Below are 23337 nucleotides of genomic sequence, written 5' to 3' on the forward strand. Positions count from 1 at the left end.
GTTTCCATAACGTCTGGAACACCTTCCCAGGTGTAGAGCATGCTGTTCAGATCTTCAGCCAATCACATAGCTTTGCCCCTCTCCACCCAGCTCACACACAAGGGGAAAAAAATATGCTGATCTTTTTTTTTTTTTTTGCAAACCCATGAAGAGTGGCATCTGAAGAACTAACAGTATTGAAAGCATTTTGGAGTTATTTGATTTCCTCACAACACTTCATTGTTGCTAAATCCAAAAGATGAGCATGACAAGATCTGGAAATCTACCAACTGTCCCCCTCAATTTTGCTGCCATTTCTCCAAAGCTTTCCATTCACACCAGCAGCATATCATATGATCAACTCCAACGTGCTTTGGTCAGGTTCTAGCACATTTCTGGAAACTTAACACATTTTTCGCTCAAGAAAATGAAGGGGTTATGATGCATTTATAGTTTCTTCCTCCTCCCCATCCTGTGATCAAGAAAAAAGTTTAAGGAGCGATGCTATTCATTCAAAAACATTATTTTGTGACAGCCCTGTATGTGCAATGAACAACGACAACAAAAATCCCGGTCTTAATGGAGCCGACATTTGAGCAGATGGCTCAGGCCAGCTAATATGGTGGCTCTTATGAAAACCAATGCAAGAAGGAGGCAAATCTACCTTCAGCTGGGTTGTTGTTTTGCAAGGAAGGGGTCCAAAGTCACAAAAAGAGGAGGATTCACATAGACTGTCAACCTCAAATGCAGAGCAGCTGTCATGGGGTGAAAGCATCTGGGTTGCCCAGGAGGAGAGAGACTCCAAGAGAAATGGAGCTGGGGTTGAAGTCCTCAGGATCTCCCCTGGGTAGACTAGGTGAGAGGTGATAGAGACAAGCGAGAGGTGAGGATGGTGGCCAGGGAGATGGAGCGAAGCTCCGAGAGGTAGTGTGGACCATATTTGGTGATGGACCGGCTGTGGAGGGGAAGGAGAGAGGGGAATCAAGGACGGCTGCTGGGGAGGAGGAGGTACCATGCACTGAGCGCCAGAAGATGGCAAGAGCGAAGATCACGCGCTTGGAACAAGGCCGCCCTCACCGTGAGCCTCTGTGCTTTGGCCCAGCCTTCCTCCCTGACATGCCACTCTCCCTCTAAATCATCAAACTCCTGCCACGCTCGCCTCCTTTCAGTCCCTCAGACGCACCAGTCTCATTCCTAGGGCAGGACCTTTTCACCCGTTGTCCCTCTGGCAGGAACCCTGTGCCCCAGCCTTTCCCCTGGCTGGATCCTCCTCATGGGTCAGGTATCAACTCAAATGCCACCTCCCGGGGGAGGCTTTCTCTGACCACCTCCACCTAAAGTCGCCCCACAGGTCTCCACCCCATTGCCTCTGTTTTACTTTCTTCACAGCACACTCACTGTGTGCAGTTATCTTGTATACTTGTTCATATGCCCATCAAATGTCCCTTCCCACCAGAACGTGGGCTCTGTGAGCAGGGACCCTCTGTCTCATTTACCGTATATGCTCCAGTGCCTAGAGCAGTGGCTGCCCAGAGTAGCTGCTCAGTAAATCACTGTAGTGATTTAGTAACCGAGGGATTAATGGTCATTCAGGAGCCAGGTTAGGCTGGGGCTGCAGGTCTCAGAGCCACAGCGTAAAGATGGTGATTTCAGCTCCTGGAGAAGGGGGAGCACCCAGGGCAAGAGGGCAAGATGAGAGGAAAGCCTAGGACAGAGTCCTGAGGCACGCAGCATGCAAGCACTGAGAGAGGAAAGAGGAGGTTCTGACACAGGACCCTCAGAGAGAAGTGAGACAGGGACAGGCAAAGCAAGCCATCCTCAAGGGCACACAGCTGGGAGCAAGGCCCGGATTCAACTCAGGCAGGTGTCCAGACAGAGCCCAGACTCCCATATGCTGAAGTCCACATCACCTGGGGTGGGGGCGCGGGCATCCTAAAGTAGATATTATCCTTATCCCATTTTACTAATGAGGAGAGGATTTCCATTACCAAGATAGTGGCGGCCCCTGGGTGTGGCCCCAGTGCTGTTCTGGAGCCCACAGTCTCGGCCTCTCCTCTCTAGTCTTCAAGCTTCTCCAGAAGCCAAGGGAGAGCTGTGAGGAAGAGGGAAGTCTGGGCAGCAATGTGAGTGGCCAGGAGGGCATCCGAGATAAGAGTTGAAAAGTGGCTTCAGAGCAACCACCGGGGGCTGGTGACCTTGACCTGCCAGTGTAGACAGAAGTCAGGCTAGAGAAGATTGAAGAGTAAGCAGGAGGCGAGGACATGGGATGGCAAGTATGGGTAACTCTTTGGAGAAGTTTGGCTGCAAAGACAAGTGAGACACAGGGTAGTAAGTGGAGAAGCAGTGGGTGAGAGGAAGGCTATTTTAAGGTGGAAGAAACTTGAGTGTGTCTCGAAACCAGAGCCAGCAGAGGAGCAATTAAAGGAGCATTAAGGAAACTGGGGTGAAGGAGGACAATTGGCACCCAGGAGGGGAAGGGGTGCAGAGGTAGAGAGCACATCTTCTGTGAGGGGAAGAGGGTCCTCTCCCGGGGATACATAGAAAGCCTCTGGCTCCAAGGGACAGAAGGGGAGGGAGTCTTGTCTGCTGACACCTCTCTTCTGTGAGAAGTAGGAGGTAAGGGCATCTAAGCAGAGTGCAGGGGAGGAGGGATTGAGACTGGGGATAATTTGCAGTAATTCAGCATCAAGAGAGAGAGCTGGCTGAAGCAAGGGCCAGGCCTGGCAAGAGTTCAGCGGGGCCTGGTGACCGTTCTTGGTGCCATCAGCCTGCCCAGGGCTGCGATGTTTTTGGCGGGGGGCACTCAGCAGCCCAGGAGCAAGTTCAAAGAACAGAGAGTCACAGCCCTTTAGGGCTGAGGTTCCATCAGGAGGGCTCCACGAGTCAGGAAATGGGCAGGAGCAGGACTGAATAATGAATGCCCCGTTATCTAACCTGGAGGAGAAGGAGAGGGTGGGCAGAGGAAGAGGCTGAGGGACAGGGAAGAAGAAGAGGTGGACAAGGTCAAGGGACCATCATGAGAATGTTCGAACGAGCACACTGGAAGAAAAGAAGGTCTGCCCATGAAGCACATCATGCTCAGAGACAGAGTGAACAGGTAGACTTCGTGGATGTGGTGAAGCTGGCTGCAGTCTCGAGCCTCCTGGCAGGAGTCAGGACTTATGGAAGTCTGCTTCAGCTTGGAAGGGAAGCACAGTAGCTGTGGAGTAGGATCGGGTTCCTTTATGTGTGTGTGTGCTTTGTTTTTTATTGTTTTATTTTGCCTAGGTGAGACATGTGCATGGTAAAGCATTCACACAGTCCAAAGGCATATACTATATAACAAATAAACCCACCCCTCTTGCTACAATGGGTTCGCCAACCCAGACGGAGCCACATTCCTACTTTGTTCAGTATGGGGCTCCTTTTTCCTGAGGTTGTGAGTAGTGGCAGCGGTAGCTCAGGTGGACTGTGGGGTCCGGCAAGACGCCTACACTTACTCCTCTCTCCTAGGACTTGGGCATCAGGCCCCTTCGCCCAGAACTGCTGGGGGCACAGACACTCCTAGCGAGCCCCTCAGTCCCAAAATCCTTCCTTCCCTGACTCCCACTTCCCTCCCACCTCCCTGGTACTCCTCCTCCACCTTCTTGCCAGCTCCTCTTCTGCACTGCCTGTAAGTGGTGACCTGCCAGGGCAACATGCTCAGTCTCCTCCTTCCCCACCCCAACCCGATCAGTTCCCACAGCTCCATTTTCCGTCTCTAGCAATATCATGGCCCAGAACTCTCTCTGCTGAACCTCAGCCCCATATAATTGTCCACCCGATAACTCCCCTTGGATATCTCTGACGTGCCTCGAACTCAACACACCAGAACTGGGCTCATCAGCTTCCCCCCTACGGCCCCATCTGCAGCAGCCAGGTCGGTTTACGGCCACTCAGCGTCTGTTCACCCCAATACTGAAACAGGCCTGTATCTGATGAGAAGACAGCTTCCTCCTTTGGGCCCTGTGGCTTGGGGTATCTTACTACACCCTACCTCCATCCCCAAGTAGAGCAATGACCAAGGCCTAGAACATTCCATACTCATAGCTCAGTACTTTAGGGTTAGCACAGAGTCAAAAAGGCCCAATCACAGCTGATCTCAGGGTTTGGCCTAAGTAACCTAGGAGATAACCCCCTCTTTCCCAATAGATTTGAACTTAAGCGGCCATAAAGCCCACACCCTGCCTCACATGGAGGCTGAGACTAATAACACGAGCACTCTCCATGTGTGACTCTCATTTCGTCCTAACAAAAAATGCCCTAGCTAGGCCCTGCTTTCTTCCCACTCTGAAGAGGAAGGAATGAAGCCACAGAGGGATGACCACATTGCTCACGTCACACAGCTAGTAAATGTGGTGCCAGCATTCAGATTCGACAGTGTGATTCCAAGTCCTTGCTCCAACCACAAGACGGCCCACCAGAGGCTGACTGAGGTGAGCAGACCAGACCACGAAAGGGAGCAAGGCCCTGCTCCCATCATTAGAGACCTGACTCACAGCAGGATGGGCCTGAGGCCAGGGCTAACCCTTGGCTTCTCGGCTACATGAACTAACAAATTCCCTTCCACTCAAGCCAAATATCATTTGGGTTTCCTGAAAATTCAGAAAGTCCTAAGTGATAACATGACCTTGGTGAGTGGCAGGCATCAGTATCGCCCCAGTTATTCAAGCCAGGAACCAGGGCATCCTTCTCCCTCTCCCTCACCCCTCACATCCAACTAGCGACCAAAGCCTGAACCCCAAATATCGCTTGGATCTGTCCCCTTCCTTTTCATCCTAGTCCAGGCCACCATCATTTTTGCCAGTTTTTGACCACAGCTTCCTTACTGTCTCTATCTCCAGCCCGCCCCCCACCCACAAACTTAACCCCAACTCCCTAAGATCTAGATCTTACCATGTCACTTCCAGGCTTGAAACCCTCCAGATACCTCGATGCCCCCTGACTAAGTTTCACTGTTGTGCAGGGCTGCCACCACCTTGGTGTCACCTCCCTCCCCCTGCGGCTCTAACTACCCTGCTCCTGGGCACTCCCAGCCCACGCCCCTCTGCACCTCTACCCAGAATGCTCTTCCCCGTCTCACCTCGTGAACACTCATTCAGTCCGCCATCACCTCTACAAGCTAGGCGCTCTGTGCTCTTGGATCTGTCAACACTGGGCACTTGTTATCATCTGTGTTAACTGCAGCAGGGGCTCCAACCCATCCATCCCCTCGTCCCCAGTCCCCAGAGGCATGACCGGCACAGAGCCGTCACTCAGATACTGAAGGAAAAGATGAATAAATGAAGCAGTCCCAAAAACAGAGTGGTGACTCTCCACATGTTCTCTGCGGATGGTCAGGTTTGGGGAAAATAATAACCAAGTTATGCGACAATTGCAGTGTAGAAAGCCTTTTATCTACTGACAGGCACGTTACCTATTTGATCCTCACGACCATATTTTGTATCACGAAGACATCGTTGCCTCCATTTTATAAACGAAGAGATTGAGATTCAGGAAGGTTTACAATCTAAAATTCGGTGAGCACACTCAAAAAATCCAATGGGATATCAAGACACTTGCTAGGGCTGGAATCTGGTCAGATCCCAGTTTACATGTTGAATGAAGCAGGGTTCTTGCCCACACTCACCACAAGGGGGCAGTGGAGTGCTAAGTGAGAGTCACCGGTTTGCCTCACCTCCCACTATGCTTAGAAAAGATTTGGAACTGAGAATAGAAAGGGAATAGCCACCACTGGGGAAGAGACCTGGGGAGAGGGCCCTGGTTTGGGCTGCTATTTCAGTATCTGCCAGAAACAGTTCAAAGTGGAGGGGGGAGGGGTACCACTAATGCCAAGAGTCAGGAGCTGGAAATATAGACTATATATCTCAAACCTGCATTACCAGTATATTTAATAACAAGCCACAGGAAGTGATGGGGCATCGCTAGGGTACCCAAAAACTCCAAATCCCACAGCCCTCATCAGGGACAGGTCACTGGTCTGTCAGACCATGGCCTCCCTGCACCAGAGACAGGGCATACTCAGAGGCCCAGAGGGCAGGGGACACGGCCAGAGTACTGCACAGAGCATTCAGGGTGTGTAGCTACTTCAGTGCTCAGGGCCTGCAGCAGGCACCGCGGGGCTTTCATTCCTGAAGCGTTAACCTCGCAGTCCCACATCCATGCATTCTTCAGAAGGTTGAGTGGAGCCGATCAGAGGCAGCTGCTGAATACAAGGATCTCCAGTGGAGGTCTCACTACAATCCAGGTTTTTCCCAGTCGGTCTCTCTGTGCCGCACATCAATCAAACAGCAGAGTTTCAGGTTTCAGTGAGTGCTCCCTGGAGGAAGTGCACACTGGAGGGAGTACTCTCTGGAGGTCAGACCACGCAAGGCGAAAGAATCTGTAAGAGACAGCCACCCCCATCTTTGCTGGAAGGGAGCTGCCACTTTGTAGAAGCCAAGGAATGAACTGGATAAACCCCAACAATCTCTTCCAGGTTGAAACTCAGGGGCTAAAGTATAGGCAAGATCTCCATCCATCTGTCGGCCCAGCCTTTCTGCCTAGGGCAGTAAAGGCTGACAGAGCTTGCCAGGGATCCAGATGCCCAGCCTCACTCCATGGCACTTAGATCTGCACCCATTCCCCTACCTCTCACTCCCAGCTGGAGCCTGAGAGATGCGGTGACGGCAGCACCCATTTCCCAATTTTTTAAATTCTTTTCCTTCCCATGCAGTCTGACAGCCTTGACTAGGGTCAGAGTTCCACAGCAAACATCTCAGTATCTTCCCCCAGGAACACTGAGGTCCCCAGCTCATGACACATCCCAGCCCTCCAAGCTCTGAGCTGAAGGGACAGCAAAGGCAAGAAGTTAGATGAAAAAAAAGCTTTTGCCTACCTCCTCTCATCCTCTGCCTCAGCTCTGACTGGCTGTCAGCAGACACAATGATGCTAGGGCATAGCCCTTCCCTCTGCCAAATCTCTCTATGCCCCTAAAACCACCCGGACTTGAATCGAAAGACTAATCCAAAGTCATTACTTTTACCTCCGATCCCCCTGCTCTGACCATTGGAATTTTTTCATAACTGTATAGTCTAGCTGACCCTCTGAGCCCAAACCCACCCTCAGGTTCAGGCCAGGAAAGCTGACTCCAGCTGGCTGGGGAGCTACTGTAACATCTGGAAGACTGTCCCCAGTAGCAAGAAGGTATCTAACAAGGCCGCTGGGAAAGTAGGGACAGGAAAGAGGCAATAACATGGGAGTTTGGGATCTCAATTTCTTTGAGCGGGATGGGGGTGGGGGAGAGGCCATGTTTTGCATCAGTATCTCAAGAAATTGGGGTGGGTGGGGCAAAGAAGGACAGAGCAAGAGGGATAACTCAGTGAGGGACTTCTCATTTAGATGCCACCTCCAACCCTGAGCTCAGAATCAGGAGCCCCAGGGTCCAGTTCCAGCTGTCACACACTTGGGTGTGTTACTTTCTTCTCTCTGTGCTTCTACATTTGTAAAATGAAGGGTTCACAGTGAACATGGAGACCTCCTCCATCCCAGTGAGGAAGCAGAGGAGAACACACGGAGGAAAAGCAAAACCAGCAGAAGGTATCAGGCTTCATCCAGGGTGGACGAATCTCCCCCTCCCCAGGACACAGCAAAGGAAGGTGTGGGTGTCCCTAGGGCATAGCCTGCTGCCCTTGTGCCAGGAGAGTGCATGCACACACACACACACACACACACACACACACACACACACACACACACCCCTCACTGCCCCAGCCAGCCCTCTTTCCAAGGGGGTGAGGGTGGTGTCCTGAGGTGAGAAGTCTATAGCTCAGAAAGGCCAGAGCTGACGGGATTAGCAAAAAATCCTGGGTTGTTCTGTGCAGGGATAACACGTGTCAGCTTCAGCTTCACAGTTGCTTAGCAGCACCCTACCCACACTGCCCCCTTGCCCTTACCAGCCCCTCCTCACATATACTGATCCCTTCTCCCAGGGAAGCTAGGACCCTGTCTCTGCCCTTGGCAAGCAGGGGAGGGGCTCTAGAGTCGCGGGGGGGGCGGGGCAGAGTGGTCAGAGGCACCCACAATGGACAGCCCTGCCCACAGAACCCTGCCAGGAGCCCCTAGGTACAACACTGAACAGAGGAGAGGGACAATGAAGTCTTCCTTGCCCAACCCCTGTGGCTCTGCCCAAGGTGGCCGTGGCCGTGGCCTTGGCCTGGAATTACCTTGTCTTTAGGCCACCCAGGCCGGTCCCTCCAGATGGCTCCTGTCCTTGGAGAGATAGAGGCAGAAGAGTCAGATGGAGCCCCCACAGCTGGGAATCCTCAGCCCCAGCTTCCTGGAAAATGTGTTCCTGAAGCCCCCCAGCTGTTAGCAACCTTTCCATCCACAAACCCCTCCCCCCACAAAGCTCCTTGCTCCAGGCCACCTCTGTCCACCCCCAACCTGAGCAGGGACTGAGGGAGAAGGCCCCAGCACACCTCCCTATGCCCCAGAACCATCCAGGCCCCTGGCTCTGTCCTAAAACAGGACCCACACTTCCATCCCTGCCTCAAAAGGAAGGTCACCGTGGGGAATCTTACTCAAAGCCCTCCAGAGGCAGGCTTCAAGAAGTGGAGGGGAGGCTGAAGAAACCAAAGGCCAAGTTGTGAGTTTCTGTCACAATGCCTCTCCTCCGCCTCCCAATGGAATGGGCAGTGCTGGAGCACCACGGAGTTGGGCCTTAGTACCAGGTAGGGCTGAAGCAAAGTAGGGCTGGCATGGGTGCAGAGAAGAAAAGCTCAAAGTACACTGCGGCTCCTCCAGACGCCTCTTCCATCCGCCCTACCTCCCCCGCTCCCACAGTTACACAGTGACATCTGTTCTAGGAAAAAAAAACTGGAGGGGGAGGTGGCCACTGAAGGAGAGTCGATTGGGGAAGTGAAGGGCAGTATCTTCCCTCAGATGTCTGCATACCTGGGGCAGCTGCAGGCCCCACCCCGGGAGTTCCAGAGCCGGGAGCCAGAGGCGCTGAAGAGCTGCTTCTCCGGCTGCGCCCTTCAGTACAGAGGTGACCACTGCCTGCCCCTCCTCCTCCCCCTATCGCACCTGTGCGGCCCACCGGTCTCAGTCTTGGTGAAGGGACCCGAGCCTTCGCTCCGCGACAGCCGTCGGCATATTCCTGGCCGCAAGGGAATCCGGAGCCACCACTCTGCAGTCGGGCGCCGAGTCTGAGGGCCACCTGGACGCTGCGACCCTCGAGTGTAGCCAGGCGCCTAGGAGTCATCGTCCTCGTCGCTGCTGGCGCCGCTGGGTTCCGCCTCACCGGACGCACGCCGCTCACGGGCCAGCAGTGCAGTCAGGCCCTGGGCGCGGAGGAGAAGGCTGCCACCCAAGAACAGGACCCCACAGAGTACAAGGAGCGACAGCACGCCCAGCACCGACGCCTGCACGACGCGCAGCCCCTCGGAGGGCTCCGGCTGCCCCCCAGACTGGTTGCAGCAGGAGCTCAGCCAGGAGGCTCTGGCTGCGGGGCTCGCCTGAGAGCCGTTCATGCTACAGGGTTCGGCTGACCAAATGTGCCCAAATGTGTGCGGACCGACAGATGTGCTGCAGCTCCTGCTGGCGGGCTGGTGGGCGGGCACGACTGCGTTGGGGAGGGACCTAGGGGAGGATCCCAGGCGCCTTAGGCCCCCACCCCTTGCGCAGAGTACTCAGGCCTTTCCTAGACAAAGGGCTCCTCCAGTGTGCACTATGGCCCAGACTTCCAGGCCCGGAGTATATCCTCTTGTCCCAGAGACCCACACACCCACACATGCGAAACCCGCCCATGCACCCAACCAGTCAAACCCAGGAATCCTGTCCCAGAGGCTTCCCTCCTCCTTGGTAAAGGAAGTCAAGAGATACCATCTCCCTTAGAATCCTGAAAAGGTTTTCCGAACCCCACCCTAGGTGCTAGTTGGGGTGCTGCCCTCACTGAACAGGACACGGGACAAGCAAGGGCCATCCCCATTCCTGGGCTTTCTGCCCTTGGGCCAAAGCTCAGTACTGCTAGGTGGCCCAGGTGTCTACTGGAACAGGTGACAAATGAGCAGCCTCCAAGACCTGAATGACGAATATCCTTCCTCATCCATCATCCCCTTTGGGAGCCTCCTGGGGCCCGACAAGGCCAGTGCCTCTTTGGCCCCATGGCGGGGAGAGAGGGAGAGTAGAGAGACTTCAAGGCCTATCCCCATCTCTTCGCTCAGGCCCCGGAGGTCAAGGAAAGTTAGACCAATGGAAAAGCACAGATTTGAGTCACCAGGGCTCCAGTCCTGACCTTAACTAAATCAGTCCACTACCTCTGGAAAATCACAATGCCAAAAGGAATGGAGATGTTACTGTCCTGTCCACCAACGGGAGCTCACTTCCAGCTGGGTGTCCCATGGCCAAGGTGGGAAAGTGGAGAAAAGGAGAAAGTCAGGTGAAGCTGGGATGAAGGGAAGACCCTCCTGCCCAGGTCTCCTGAAAACTCCTTGTAGCATCTTTGAGCTCTCTTTAAAATAAAATCACTGCTAGCAAACACCTGTATTAGCCAGTCCCTCAGAAGGGATTAGTTGATGGCCAGCTAGGAGGAAAATGCCCCCCAGACCACAGCAAGCCAGGTAGGGGTCACTCGCCATCAAGAACTTGCTGGGAATGGGCCTTCCCCATCTCCAAACCCCTGAGAACCTCGAGTTCTCCGATTCCCCAGAGATCAAAGGTAGGACATCAGAAAACCTGTCATGAAATATCACATGGCCAATGGCGGCTTGGAATGAGAAAATGTGCAAACACTTCCTGGTCATCCTGGCTATCTACCTGCTCCAAGACCATGGGCAAGACCTCCCCACCCCAACCATTTCTCCACTAGCACCCCTCCCTACACATAGTTCATTTATTCTTTTAGAACTGACTCAGGATGTAACCAAAAAGTATTGTAAAGTATGGAATAAATCAATTAAAAGCGCACAGTGGAGTTCAGATTGAGTATGCATGTGTAGAAATGAGTTTGAGATGCCGAAGCAAAGTCCTAACAACCAGAAAGAAAAAGCCCAACCTGGAAGAAGTGTCACCAGATACCAGTCTCAAGCTGGCCTGTCACTCTCCAGAGAAAGAAACCCCTATCAAATGAGCTTTCTGGTGCATATGGGGGCCCGTGTGCGCTCTAGGAAGACAGAGAAGACATTCTTCAGGGCCATCATAAAGCAAGACCACATAATATAAAGGTATGTTATAGCTTCCTTAGGAAGGGAGGAGAAATAACACGGTCATATCTAAAAGCAACAGATCTTGATTTGTGTCTTCATTCAAGGGACTGACCATGGTCACACCTGGTTGGACATTCACATAAGCTGGTGAATGTCCAACAAAGTACAAATCGGTCAGCTTTAATTTATCTTTAATGCCATCCACCCACTCCCCTCACCTTGGAATAATGCCCTCAACACACACCTGTGTCCTCACAGGTCTGCCAGAAAGTGTTAATGTTTCAGGGCAGAACACAAAGCGAGAGAGAGATGGCTCAACCTAAACTCACAGTCTCAACTTTATTCACCATCCTAGTGATGGCACTTCTGTACAATGAAGGAAGGGGGACCCCACCAGGGGTGTGGTGAGACAGTGTAAGCCGGACTTGACCGTCAGTGAAGGTTACAAGGATGACCAGAGACTGGCAACCACAAACCAAGGAAGCCAGGGGCTGGCCCTTCCAAGTCCATCAAGGACCCAGGGCAGGTTCCAGAGCCCCAAGAGCCTAACAGTACAATCCCCAGAAGCCAAGGTCTGCGAGCCATCAAGGCCCCAGCAAGGCCTAGAGGGCCAAAGTATCTTTGATTAGCCTCCGCATGGTGGTGGTGACTGAGGTTCCCAGGGCATCAGTGATTTGGAAGGAGATTTTGTAGAGGTAGGGCTGCACGTCCCGCAAGCCTGTGTCAAACACGTTGTCCACCTCTGACTGCGTGGGCATCTTGGGCAGGTACTCATGCCGGTTCATCACCTCCACAATGTTGATGATCTTCTCGCAGAGCTTTTCACCCACTTTCTCCCGGCAGATTTGCCGCTCCTGCTCCGTGGCCAGGGCTACCACATGCACCTTGACTGTCCACACTTCCCAGGGGATGCACTCATCTGAGAAAGGCCAGCGAGACTTCTTCTTCTGGTAGAACTCCAAAGACATCTGCCCCAGCCCATCACCACCAGAGTTGCGCAGTGCATCCTGAGGAAGAAGGGGTAACAGATGAGTAGGCCAAGACAGGAGTTCTCGCCCTGTGAGTGCCTGCTCCCTATGCCTCAGGGAATAACGCTCTCCTAGCTCTATTACTTCTTCAAAGAGGGCATGGAATAAGATTTAGAAAGGGTAAAGGGATTTGGGTGATGTGACACAATAAATTATCTGCCTAAAATTGAGTGGTTCAAGCAAAACAACAAAATCTGTCTCCTAGCCCAATTCCTCCAGCTTTGTTCAGAACTGATGTTTTTTTAAGCACGTATTCTGGGCCAGGTACATTATACAGACAACCCCACTCACTCCTCTCAACAATTCTGGGAGGTAGAAATATTACCTCCAATTTATGGAGGCAAAATAGGGCTCAGAGTTAACTTATCTTGCCAAAAGTCACAGGCCAGTGAATGGCTGCGCCAGGGTTTGACTCCAGATTGTCTGATTGCAACATGCCTGTTTTTCATCTTTACACAAGGGAATCTTCCTCCTTCCACAACCCCACTCCCTTGGCCCCCATCCTTCAAAATGTTCTCCAACGTCTCCTTCTCCCCAGGCAAACCCTATTTGCCTTTTCCACTGCCAATTAAGCAATTTTTCTATTTCATTCATTCAATAACAACCTAAACTCATAGTCTCTACAGAAAAGGAAGGGGGCAGGAGTATAAAGCCCAATGATCCTTGGACCCTTGATTAGAAAGAAGGAAGCCAAGGAAGAGAAGGGGGAAGGGAGAGGAAGGACAAACCAGACTTGGCTGCTTCTCTCTCTTCTCCTCTGAGAAGCAAATGTGACCACCAGGCCCAATAATTCTGCCTATGCCCCTTCCTACTCCCATGGTGTGTGGTGGCCCCACACTCCTCCTAGGGCAGCCGGGACCCTACAGCACCTTTCCATCTGAGTGAGAAGATCCAACCCAGAGAATAAAGGTCCTTCCCTCAAGTCCTGAACCACTCATAAGGAAAAAAGTCTCTCCTTCACGGACAAACTAAGGTCACATGACCTTGGCCAACAGTAACAATGGCTAACACCTCTATAGTGCTTCCTGTGTGCCAAGCTGTTTCAAGCATTTGACATATTTGACTCGTTTATTCTTCACAGTACATACACCTTTGAGGTGGGTCTAATTATCATTCCAATTTCATATACAAGGAAACTGAGGCCCAGAGGAGTGGGAGCCTGGCTCCAGAGTCTGTGTTCTTAACCACTATGCTCTACGTGAGTACAGCTGCCTTCCCTGAAGGCGGACTGGGAAACTCCTATGAACTCGCTCTTTCTGGGCTCGGAAGAACTAGGGAAGGGAAAGCTGTGGCCCGGGAGGGTGTCCACACAGTGCCCGGCACAGCGCAGGGGTTCTCCGAGCATCTGAGAAACGGAAGTCAGAGAGACAACCCTCCTCCTCTGACCCCAGAGTTGGTATCTTTAAAATAAAATTCCCTTTGTTACTTTAAAATTTAAAAACACACACTTATAGAAACGGTGAAAAACTGTAACCTTGAATAAAGATAAAATTAAAAATTACACCCTCATTCCCAACTCCTGAGGTGACCACCATTAGCTGGCCGGTATGTCCCTTCCACCTTTCTCCATGCCTACACAGGCATATAAAAACATGTGCCACACTGCCCAAAGGGATGCTCCACTTGGATGACAATGACCTGAGCCTAGCAACCCTCCCTCTCAGGCAGCTTCATATGGGAAAGGCAAACATAGAAGCAGAGAGAAGGTACCAGCAGAGAGAGCTGTGGAGTCAGAGAGAGAAGGTCAAGACCACGGGAGCAATGATGAGCCTAGGGGACCTGACTGCCAATTCGGTGAGGGCTTCCTGCTCTCCTTCTTCCCTGGTAGTTTTATGAGCTCCCTCTGCTCCACCACCATGCCCCACACACAAGCCCTCCACACCCCGCAAGGGGCTGTGAAGACGCCTGTTCCTTAGACCCTGAAAGAACCCACACATACACCCAGGAAAGGTAAGACAGTCCAACAGCAAGCTGGGGTAGAGGGGCATTTGAGGTCCACTTGCCGCCGACTGTGCCACAGCCTACCTTGAACTCCCCAACAACCTTGCGCAGTGCACGGTCCAGCTCCTCGGAGGAGACGCGCACATAGGTGAAGTCGATGAAATCACAGTCGACATCCTGGGTGCCCACGGTGCCGATGGAGTAGGTACCCTCCTTCTTGTAGTGGAACTTGCCCGTGCTTCGGTGCAGGAGCACGGTGTGCAGCACGGCCAGCATAGCCTCCTCCACCTGCCGCCCCTCCACCGACACCTCCAGGACCTCCGAACGACAGTTCATCCTGCAGCTAGTGGCCCACACCAGGATGGGGGACAGGATGAAAGACAGGGGCGCTTCACCCCACCCAGGAGCTGCCCTGCAAGGGGAGCCAGGTCAGAATGCTGATACCTTCTGAATCATCCGTATGTGACCTGTTCACTTACTTCCAGGCCCAGCCCAGTCCCTGCCGCCATAGCCCTTCTCTGCATTTCAGCAGCACATACTATAAGAGAATCCTAGACTTTGGGGATCAGTAAGGGGGAGAGCCTCAAAGTTACCAGGCCAAACCACCACCCAAGGCTTGAATTCCAGTACGGTACTCAGGGCAGCTTACAGCACACCCTTGCTGTGCAACATCTGTCAGGCACTGACCGTTCAAAGACAAGCATGGCCCCTGCTCTTGAGAAGCTACTCGGATTGCAGATAAACATTACCATACTAGTGAGAGTGCAAGATGAGAGTAAGAAATGGAAGACTGGATGGAGTCTGATTTCCTGGGACCTTGAATGACCAGGTTAAGGCATTTGTACTCTGTCTTGAGGGCAGTAAAAAGTCAATGCATCGCTATGCCTAGATCAAATCTGTGTATCGGAAAGTTAAATCTGGCTGATGGGCAAAGAATGGCTCTTCAATATTATGGGGTCACAAACTGCTCTGAGAATTCGATGAAAGCTAAGAAGATTGGACTTTAAAACCTGACTGACCATGCATATACACACCAAATCTCACATACTTCCAGGACCATCCACAGACTCTGAGGTAAAAACTTGCCAATTTAAGGCAGAAAGGCTGGGCAAGGAGTCCAGTGAGACGCCATTATAGTAGTGGCAGTTAAAGAGGCAGCACAATGGATGTGGGAGGAATAAAGTACAGAGTGTGGGGGTTTTCATGTCCAGCTCTCCCATACCTTGCTGTGACCTGAAGCAAATCACACAACCTCTCTGTTTTCTTACTTGTAAATTTGGATTGTTGTAAGAATTAAATAACACATGCAAAACATAGAATAATGGTTAAGAACAGTGATACTAAAGCCAGACAGCCTGGGTTGGAACCCCAGCTCTGCCAACTGCTCACTGTGTGCTCTTGGGCAAGCTGCTTAATTCCTATGTACCTCAGTTTCCCAAATCTATAAAAAGGGGACATTAACGATAGCTACCTTGAAAGGATTATATGGAGAAGTGGATGAGTTAGCATCTCTAAAGCACTTAAAGCAGCAGTACCTAGCAAGTAGTAAACACTCAGTATTAGCTGCTATAATTACTGTAGTTTCTGCTGAGAGATTACGCAAGGTTACATGACTGCAATGGTGGAGGGAGTGGGAAGAAAAGGACAGACTTGAGAACCAGAATTTAGTTAAGCAACTGAACATGAGCCCAGAGAGGAAACATTCAGGTTTCTCACTGAGAGTGTTTAGCTTACAAGCCTACCCTTCCAGGGAATTCACTACCTCTCGCAGCAGACCATTACATCTTTAAGACGGTTCTATTTAGTTATTCCTACTACTGAAGGAATCTCTCTTAGTCTTCAAACCACTAGTCTTAGTTTTGATATCAGGAGCCATACAGAATGTCATCCTTTTTCCACAAACAACCCTTTCAGATATTTAGAGGTAATTCTTCCATCACCCCGTGACCCCTTCTACAGGTTAAAGGTCTCCAGCCACCATAAACATGCCAGCTCGATGTCACTGATCTCCTCTGGGTCCTGACAGCTCTCTTCTAAGTTTATTTCAGTTTGTCTCTATCCCTCTTAAATAGTGATATTCATCACTGAAAACACAGGGCAGCAGCCAGACATCAAGCTGGCTCTGCCTCTCACTTGGCAATCGGTCTGGGTCCACCTGTACTAGCAGTCATCTTTTCACAGGTCTTATACTGTCCTGTGTCTCCCACTAAGCAGAAAGTTCCTTAAAGACAGGGACTGTATCCTATTCATCACTGAAAACTCAGTACCTGGAACCTAGTACAAAGTTACTGCTCAGTCCATCCTGACCCAGGAATTCCAGGTCTTTCCAAGGGTTGCTGGATTGGTTTCTCCTGCACTCTTAGATCAAGGATTAGCAGGGCTCTCTTGTTCATTTCTGCCCTCTAGTTTAACTCCATCCAGCAGTTTCCTATCTAGGGCTCCCAGCTCTGGTCCGGCTCCCCTTTCTTACATAATTTCCCCCTCTGGTGTCCCCCACAAACCTTCAGACAGGCCACACATCTCTTCGCTTTCGCCCCCAACCCAGGTTCTTCCCTCGTTCTCAGCGCTACTCTAGGCTCCACTCATCCAGGAAATCAGCTTCCTTCCCCAAAGCAGCCACCTTTGGTCTGTGATAAGCTTGTCTGTTTGTTTCCTCACCCTCACCCCCGCCTCCAGTGAGCAGGTTCTCCAAAGCAGGGCCTGGGAAGTCTCGTCCCTTGGTACCCCCAAGGCCCAGGTCTGCAGAGCAAAGGGGCAGAGGCTGACAGATGCCTTCTCAGAGCCAGGCTGGAGGCCAGAGCACCCTCATACCCACCTTTCGCGAACAGGCCGACGCGCGTCACTCAGGCTCTGATCATCCCCTTCCTGCTCCTCCTGACAACTAGGTACGATCTCCGCAGAGCCTCCCCAACCTCTGCGCGGGCGATCGAGTGCAAGAGATGGACTAAAAGCAAAAACAGAAAGCATTCGGCTCGGCATCAAGAGACTCAGGCGGGACGCAAGAAAGACTTCCAGCCTGGGTCCCGTTTTGCCCAGCACCACTCTCCGAGAACCTCCAGTTTGGGGACCAGGGAAGGAGCTGACTCCGCTCCGCAGAGGTCTCGGGGGCGGCGCCCCGCGCCCCGCCTCGGAAGTTCGAGGCGCTCCCTCCCTCCCGCCGTCTCAGGGAGCGCCCGCGCTCGCCCAGGAGAAGGGGGCAGGCAGTTAGAACTGTCCCCTACCTCCCCGAACGCGGGAGTCACGTAGCCACGCTGCCCGCGGCGCGCCAGACCACCACGGTAGGAGGTGACACCTGCCCCGGAAGCCCGCGCCCCGCCCCTCCGAACCGGACGGCTCCACCTGCTCCAGCGGCCACCGACCGGGTCAAGCACGGCTGTCCGAACCTTGACGCCAGTGCAGCTTCACAGATCGTTTTATATTCACGCGAGCGGACAAATATAGTCATAGACTGCTCTGTAATTTTTATGCTACCTTGTTCTTGATTATCTCTAGGATTTTAAAATTTGATGGTGAGAAGGATCCCCCTCTGTTGGAAGAGTCCATTCACTCCCACCACCGAGAATGTTGTTGTGTTTCGGCTGGAACAACTCACTTCCGCCATAGAGACGAGAGGCAAGGAGAGGCCTATAAGCTCTGTGCTGCCTCCCTAGGCTGAGAGGAGTCATCCACGGCGAGCCCGCCCTTAGGGAGGAGACAAGCCGTACTCAGAGGCCTGGGCGGGTCACCCATCCCCCTAGAAGAGGGGCATGCCACGTGGAGAGGTGCCCTGGAGATGAGCCCAGGCCAACGTGCTGCATGACGCTGAGTGGATGGCAAAACTTTATCTAGTGCATAACAGATAGGATTCCTGAACCCACAAAAGTGCTAGAGAAAGGAGCTTAACCTCGAGGACTCAGTTATCTTCATACAGAAGCGCAACTTGGTACTTTACCTTGACCGGTCTGGTGACAGTTCTTGTAAGGCTTGTGATTCGGCCATCGCCTCTGTGTGTTCCTCTTAACTCCTTCATCCTTTCTGATCTCTAAACAGGAGCCGTTGTGAGATCACGAGATAATTCACATGAAAAACCTTTGCGCACTGTACAGTGTTATACGAATATGAGTGCGTTTTTACTGCTGTGTAACTTCCTGGGAGCATGTTTGGTTTTCCGTGTAGATTGTAAGCCCGGGGCAGACAGGGATTTGTCAATTACTCTGTTAATGCCCACAGAACCTGACATGCCCCAACCCCAACAGGAAGCACTCCTGAGTTGTTTACTTGGGGATTAAGATGCTCATTTTCCTAACACACACTTTCCCAAAATAATAATACATAACCTTTATTGAGTAGAATGGAAAGGGCATGATTCTAAGTGGTTTATATGTTGATTAATACTACAAGAAAGATAAAGAAATCGATGTTGGGAGAGGCTAAGTAACTTACCCAAGGTCACTAGGTAAATGGCAGAGTCTGGGGTTCAAATGCAGAATTCCTTACCACTACAAAAATTCTCTGGTTTCTCCATCCTGACCCTCCCGCACACTACTACCCTCCAGTACACTGTCCCCAACACCTGCCTCTGGTGGGGAAATGCCTTGATAGTAGCGTTTGCCAGTTTTCTACCCTGGCCGATTTCAAGCTACAGGACATCACTGAATGCAGAATCCAGAATGAATGAACGGTTATATTTTGATTATCAAAGGTACAATTGGTTCTAGAGTAGCAGTACCAGCTGGCTCCAGCATACAGCTGTCACCTACCTGCCCTTTAGACTTCCCTTCTCCCACCCAGTTCTTCCAAAACCCCCTACCTTACCCCCAATTCTGGCTGACCTCCCTGCCCCATCTGTTCCCTATCTCCTTCCTTCCTCCCCGTAATTTTGCCTTTGTGCCCTTGGTCTGGTTCACCTCTGTCTCAGGTGCTGATACCTCTCCCCTGGCAGACTTAGAGTACCCCCAGAGCCTGGGGAAGGAGAAAGCTGCCGACTTTACAGACCAGAAACTGTTTCTGGAGTCTGCACTTAACGTGGAGGGAATCAGGATAAAATATTAAGAGGAGAGGGTCTTTGAGGAGCCAAAGGGGGAGGTTAAATCCGCAAGAGAGAAATCAGAGCCTAACTCCCAGAGACTGCAGTGAGTGAGAGTAGTGACTGACCTCTCTCTACTCCCTGACACACTCTGGCTTAGGGCCCTTCAATGCCACTATCCTGACATCATTGTCATCCCTACTACCAGTCCCTGAGCCTACTAGGTACCATGCCAACACTTCATGTGCACTGTTGTGTTGATTTCTCCAACTACTTTTGAAGGTAAATACAATTCCCCCTCAATTTACACATAATGATACTGAGGCTCAGGAATATGTGTAGTGACTTACTTTAATGGCTAATTTTATGTGTCAACTTGACTGTGCCACAGAATGCCCAGACATTTGGTCAAATGTTATTCTGGGTGTGTCTGTGAGGGTGTTTCTGGATGAGATTAAGATTTGAACCCAGTAGACTGAGTAAAGCAGATTGCCTTCCCTAATGAGGGTGGGCCTCATGGAATCATCCTAAATAGAATGAAAGGGCTGATCCTCCCACGAGTAGGGGGAACTCCTCCTACATGACTGCTTTCAAGTTGGGATGTTAATTTTTTTCCTCCCTTCATAATCATACTGAAATATCTGCTCTTTCTGGTCTCGAGGCTGCCGGCATCTGGAACTACATCATCAGCAATCCTGAGTCTCCAGCCTACTGACAGCAGATCTTGGGACTTGTCAGCTTCCATACTCACATGAGCCATTTCCTCATAAGAAATCTTTTTCTACATATATTGGTTCTGTTTCTCTGAAGAACCCTGACTCATACACTTGCCAAGGCCACACAGCTACTCTTTCCTCATTCTATTAGTCGTTTTACCCATTCTTGTCCCTATTCCAAAACTCACCCTGTCCATAGAGTCTTTTCTGCCTGAGGGTGAGACCGAGCCCTCTAACGTCTCTTGTCTCAGGCCTAGATGCTGGCCAAGGCTTGCTTCCTCTTACCTCCCTGAATCCTTACAGGGCAGTTCTCATTATACCTCAGGCTCTGCATCCTACACCTACGTGGGTAGTCCTGTCAGGGAGGAAAGGTCTTGGCCAAAAAAGTGAGACCATGTGGGATGAATTCTCCCATCCTATGCCACTACTCCTGATGATCAAGACATAATCATTCACTCGTTCCTTTATGCACACATATGTAACTGTCCACATGCCAGGCCCACGTCATACCAAGGTAGACATGTCACAACCTTGACCCTCTGGGAACTCAGCGTCTTACAGAGGAGATGCACCAGGAGATACACATGGGCAAGAGAACACGACAAGTGGTATGAAAGAAATGGCAGCAGATTTTGCAGGGCTAGAAGGGGCCAGGATGGAGGTGACTACCACCATTCTAGAAAGCTGTCTGTGGCTTGGATAGAAAGTGACACAATCAGAGTAAAGAGGAGTCCCAAGCCATCCCTTAGCAAGTCGAGAGGTGACTGGGCAGCAGAAAAAAAACTGGGACAGCTGCAGAGAACACAGGATAGCAGCCTGCGAAGATGCATGGGAATGGGAGGTTGTTGATTCTGGGAAGAAATGGGGCTTCTGGGGAGGCTTCCTGGGGAAGAGGAAAGAAAAGAGGTTAGGGGAGAGATCTCACTGAGGGCTAAGGGTGGAAAATGAGAATTCTGAGGCAGGAGAGGCAAGGACTTCTCAGGCAGAGCTCAGAGCCATGGCAACTGGCTGAAGCCCTCAGAGCCAGGCTTGCAGCAAAGGCCTGTGGAGAGACCTTGAAGGCCAACGGAAGACCTTGGGAGTAGGCAGCTGGCTTTGCATGATGAGTGTGGCCTCGGATGGCCCCACCCCATCCTAGTGCCTGTGGTGCCTGAGGGAGAGAGAGCTCAGCCCTGAAGCTGGCCCTGCAGGCCACCCCCAGCAGCTCCAGCGCTGACCCCTGTGGCGTCACGGGGAGTGACTCAAGCCCCAGCAACAACAATGAGTGGGACTGACGTCAGGCTGGGAGCTCCTGACGGTGACCAGCCGGCTGGGTAGCCAGCACCCTGCCTACTGACCCTCTACCCAGGTCAGGACTTGGGGGTGAGGTGGACCAGCTGTCCCCTTTTGACATTGCCCACTAGGATCCTGGGCAGGGGCTCCACTACCTCCCACCCTTTTTGGGATGTCACTCCTGGCCTCGCCTCCTCCCAAGCAGAGGAAATGGCTGGGCGGATGACAGAGTGACAGAGAGCGTGAGAAAGAGGCACCTCCCAGCCCCAACCTCATGAGGCAGCCTCTAGACCTGTACTGGGCTGGGAGGTGGCATGTCTGCTGCCTGTTCTCCTAGGGGATGTGGGGATTTGTCCTCCTGTGTTGGAGAAGAGTGGTGGGTCTCTTTCTCTGGGAAGGTTTGTGTCTCCGGCCAAGTTGGGGTGGGGGTGGGACTTTATTTCTGTATTAATCCCATAAGGGTAAGGAGCCCTCTCTCTGTCCTGCCAAGTCTATACATCTGTTCCTTTTGGGAACATGCGTGTATCTGTTATTCTTTGGGGTACAGGATTCTGTGTGACTGTCCTTGCAAAAGGAAAGTGCTGTTTACCTATCATGGTCAGGGAGTCTACCTGTCCCTGGGGGCTGCTTTTCTCTCCCAGGTTTTTCCTTGAGCCAGTGGCATCTCTGTATCTAAGCTCAGAGTATCTCAGTTACAAGAGATAGAGTCCAGGTCTTCTGCTTGGCTTTCCCCAAGACTGGGCTCCCTAGGTGGAGGCCCCTTCTCTCTGATGTCCCTGAGGGCAGGGACACTTAGCACCCCACCCGCCTGGCATACAGCTGGGCACTGCTCTCTGCTAACACAGCATATACCAGGACAGCCACTGCACCACCACCCCCTCCCGAACTCCACTCCCTGGCTCAGTTGCCACCCCTCTGGCCCCGTGGCCATGCCTGAGTAGGGGCTGCATAGTGCCAGCGCCTGAGTCAGACTTTGAAGAGAACTCAAGTGGCAGGGTCAGAGTCCAGTAGGAAGCAAAGGGGAGCCAGGGTGCTGGGGAGGATGACTGGAGCATGGGCCAAGGGGTGGAGGGCAGGAGGCAGAGGCCAAGGTCGGAGCCTCCAGGGCCCCATAGCCCTCAGGCCTCTCTGAGTCTAGCTGAGGACCCTGGAATGTGCCTCCTGCCCTCAGAATGTCCCTGGCTGTGTGGGGAAGGAGATATTGGGGGGAGGGGGGAGCTTTTGCTCAGCTCTGCACTAACTCCTTCCTGCCCTCACCACAGGGAGCTGGAGGTTTCAAAGTCCCACTAGCGAGTCTGAACCTTACCCAGACAGACCCCTAGTCTGGGGCCAAGGCAGAGCCTGGCAGAAGCCTGAGCTTGGAGCAGGGGTGGAGGCAGAGGTTTGGGGCTGGGCTCCAGCTGCTCCAAGGAAGAGAGATCAGCCGCCAGCCGAGCAGTGGGGCTGCAAGGCCAGGCCTAGACAGGGCTGGAAAGTAGATGGATAGAGCCTCACCCCTTCAGCCCCATTTCTGAGGGGATGCCCAGCGGCCCTGGGGTCTCCGCTGCAGTCAGGAACTTGATGAAGGCTGGGGCTTGACTAGATTTAAGCTAAAACTTTCTGGGAATCCCCAGATCCCGCTTCACATGAGGGGATCCAGCACTGCCCTCAACCAGGATATGCCCAACACGGCTACCTCATGACCATGAAAAGACATCACTAACCACCTGCTGGCTGTCCAGCCACGACACAGTGGCCTCCCACCTCTGACAGTCTCTCTCACAGGCTTTCCTCTGCAGCCACAGAGCTGGTTGCCACACAGCCAAGTGCACTGGACACTCGGAGCCAACCATATGGAACGGTACGGCTGAAGTACAGTGTGGTTGCCCATGACCTTCAGAAGCTCCTCAGCCTCCTTGAGGCCGGCCCTCAGTACCTCCCTCCATAACCAAATCCTGGTATCTGGAGCCCAGGTGTGTGGCAGCTTCCTCCCTCCCAGGTCCCAAGAAAAGGCCATCAGGCTCAGACCACTGGGTATAGAGCACCCTTTCAGACCCTAAACCTCAAAGCCACACCCCACCCTAGTCACAGTGGCACCTCAGGGTTGAGAAGGGGGCTCAGGCCTCTGGGCATGGGGCCTAGCGTGGGTGGGGTGGGGGAGAGACAGGGGAGCAGGCTTCCTGGGTCTCCATGTGAGGACAAACGGTAGGCTT

The 23337-nt window shown here is 52.4% G+C and overlaps 1 protein-coding gene across 4 annotated transcripts; it reads right to left on the reverse strand.

Annotated features, from left to right (window-relative positions):
- Positions 1-11497: 11497 nt before the first annotated feature.
- ATG101 (autophagy related 101) lies at positions 11498-17735 on the reverse strand. Of its 4 annotated transcripts, none has more exons than XM_023524545.1 (4): positions 17624-17735; positions 16968-17096; positions 14237-14564; positions 11498-12190 (listed from the first exon to the last, which is right to left on the reverse strand). In XM_023524545.1, exons 3-4 carry the CDS (start codon positions 14486-14488, stop codon positions 11786-11788), a joined length of 657 nt encoding a protein of 218 aa, XP_023380313.1. In that variant the 5' UTR covers positions 14489-14564; positions 16968-17096; positions 17624-17735; the 3' UTR covers positions 11498-11785. The 4 variants fall into 4 exon arrangements, with proteins under 4 accessions (XP_023380313.1, XP_011380648.1, XP_023380314.1 ...); XM_011382346.2 differs by lacking the exon at positions 17624-17735 and adding an exon at positions 17374-17464 and having other exon boundaries at positions 14237-14495; XM_023524546.1 differs by lacking the exon at positions 17624-17735 and adding an exon at positions 17374-17464 and having other exon boundaries at positions 14237-14559.
- Between the last annotated feature and the right edge of the window lie 5602 nt (positions 17736-23337).

The sequence above is a fragment of the Pteropus vampyrus genome, unplaced genomic scaffold (assembly GCF_000151845.1).
Source record: "Pteropus vampyrus isolate Shadow unplaced genomic scaffold, Pvam_2.0 Scaffold471, whole genome shotgun sequence".
NCBI lineage: Eukaryota > Metazoa > Chordata > Mammalia > Chiroptera > Pteropodidae > Pteropus > Pteropus vampyrus.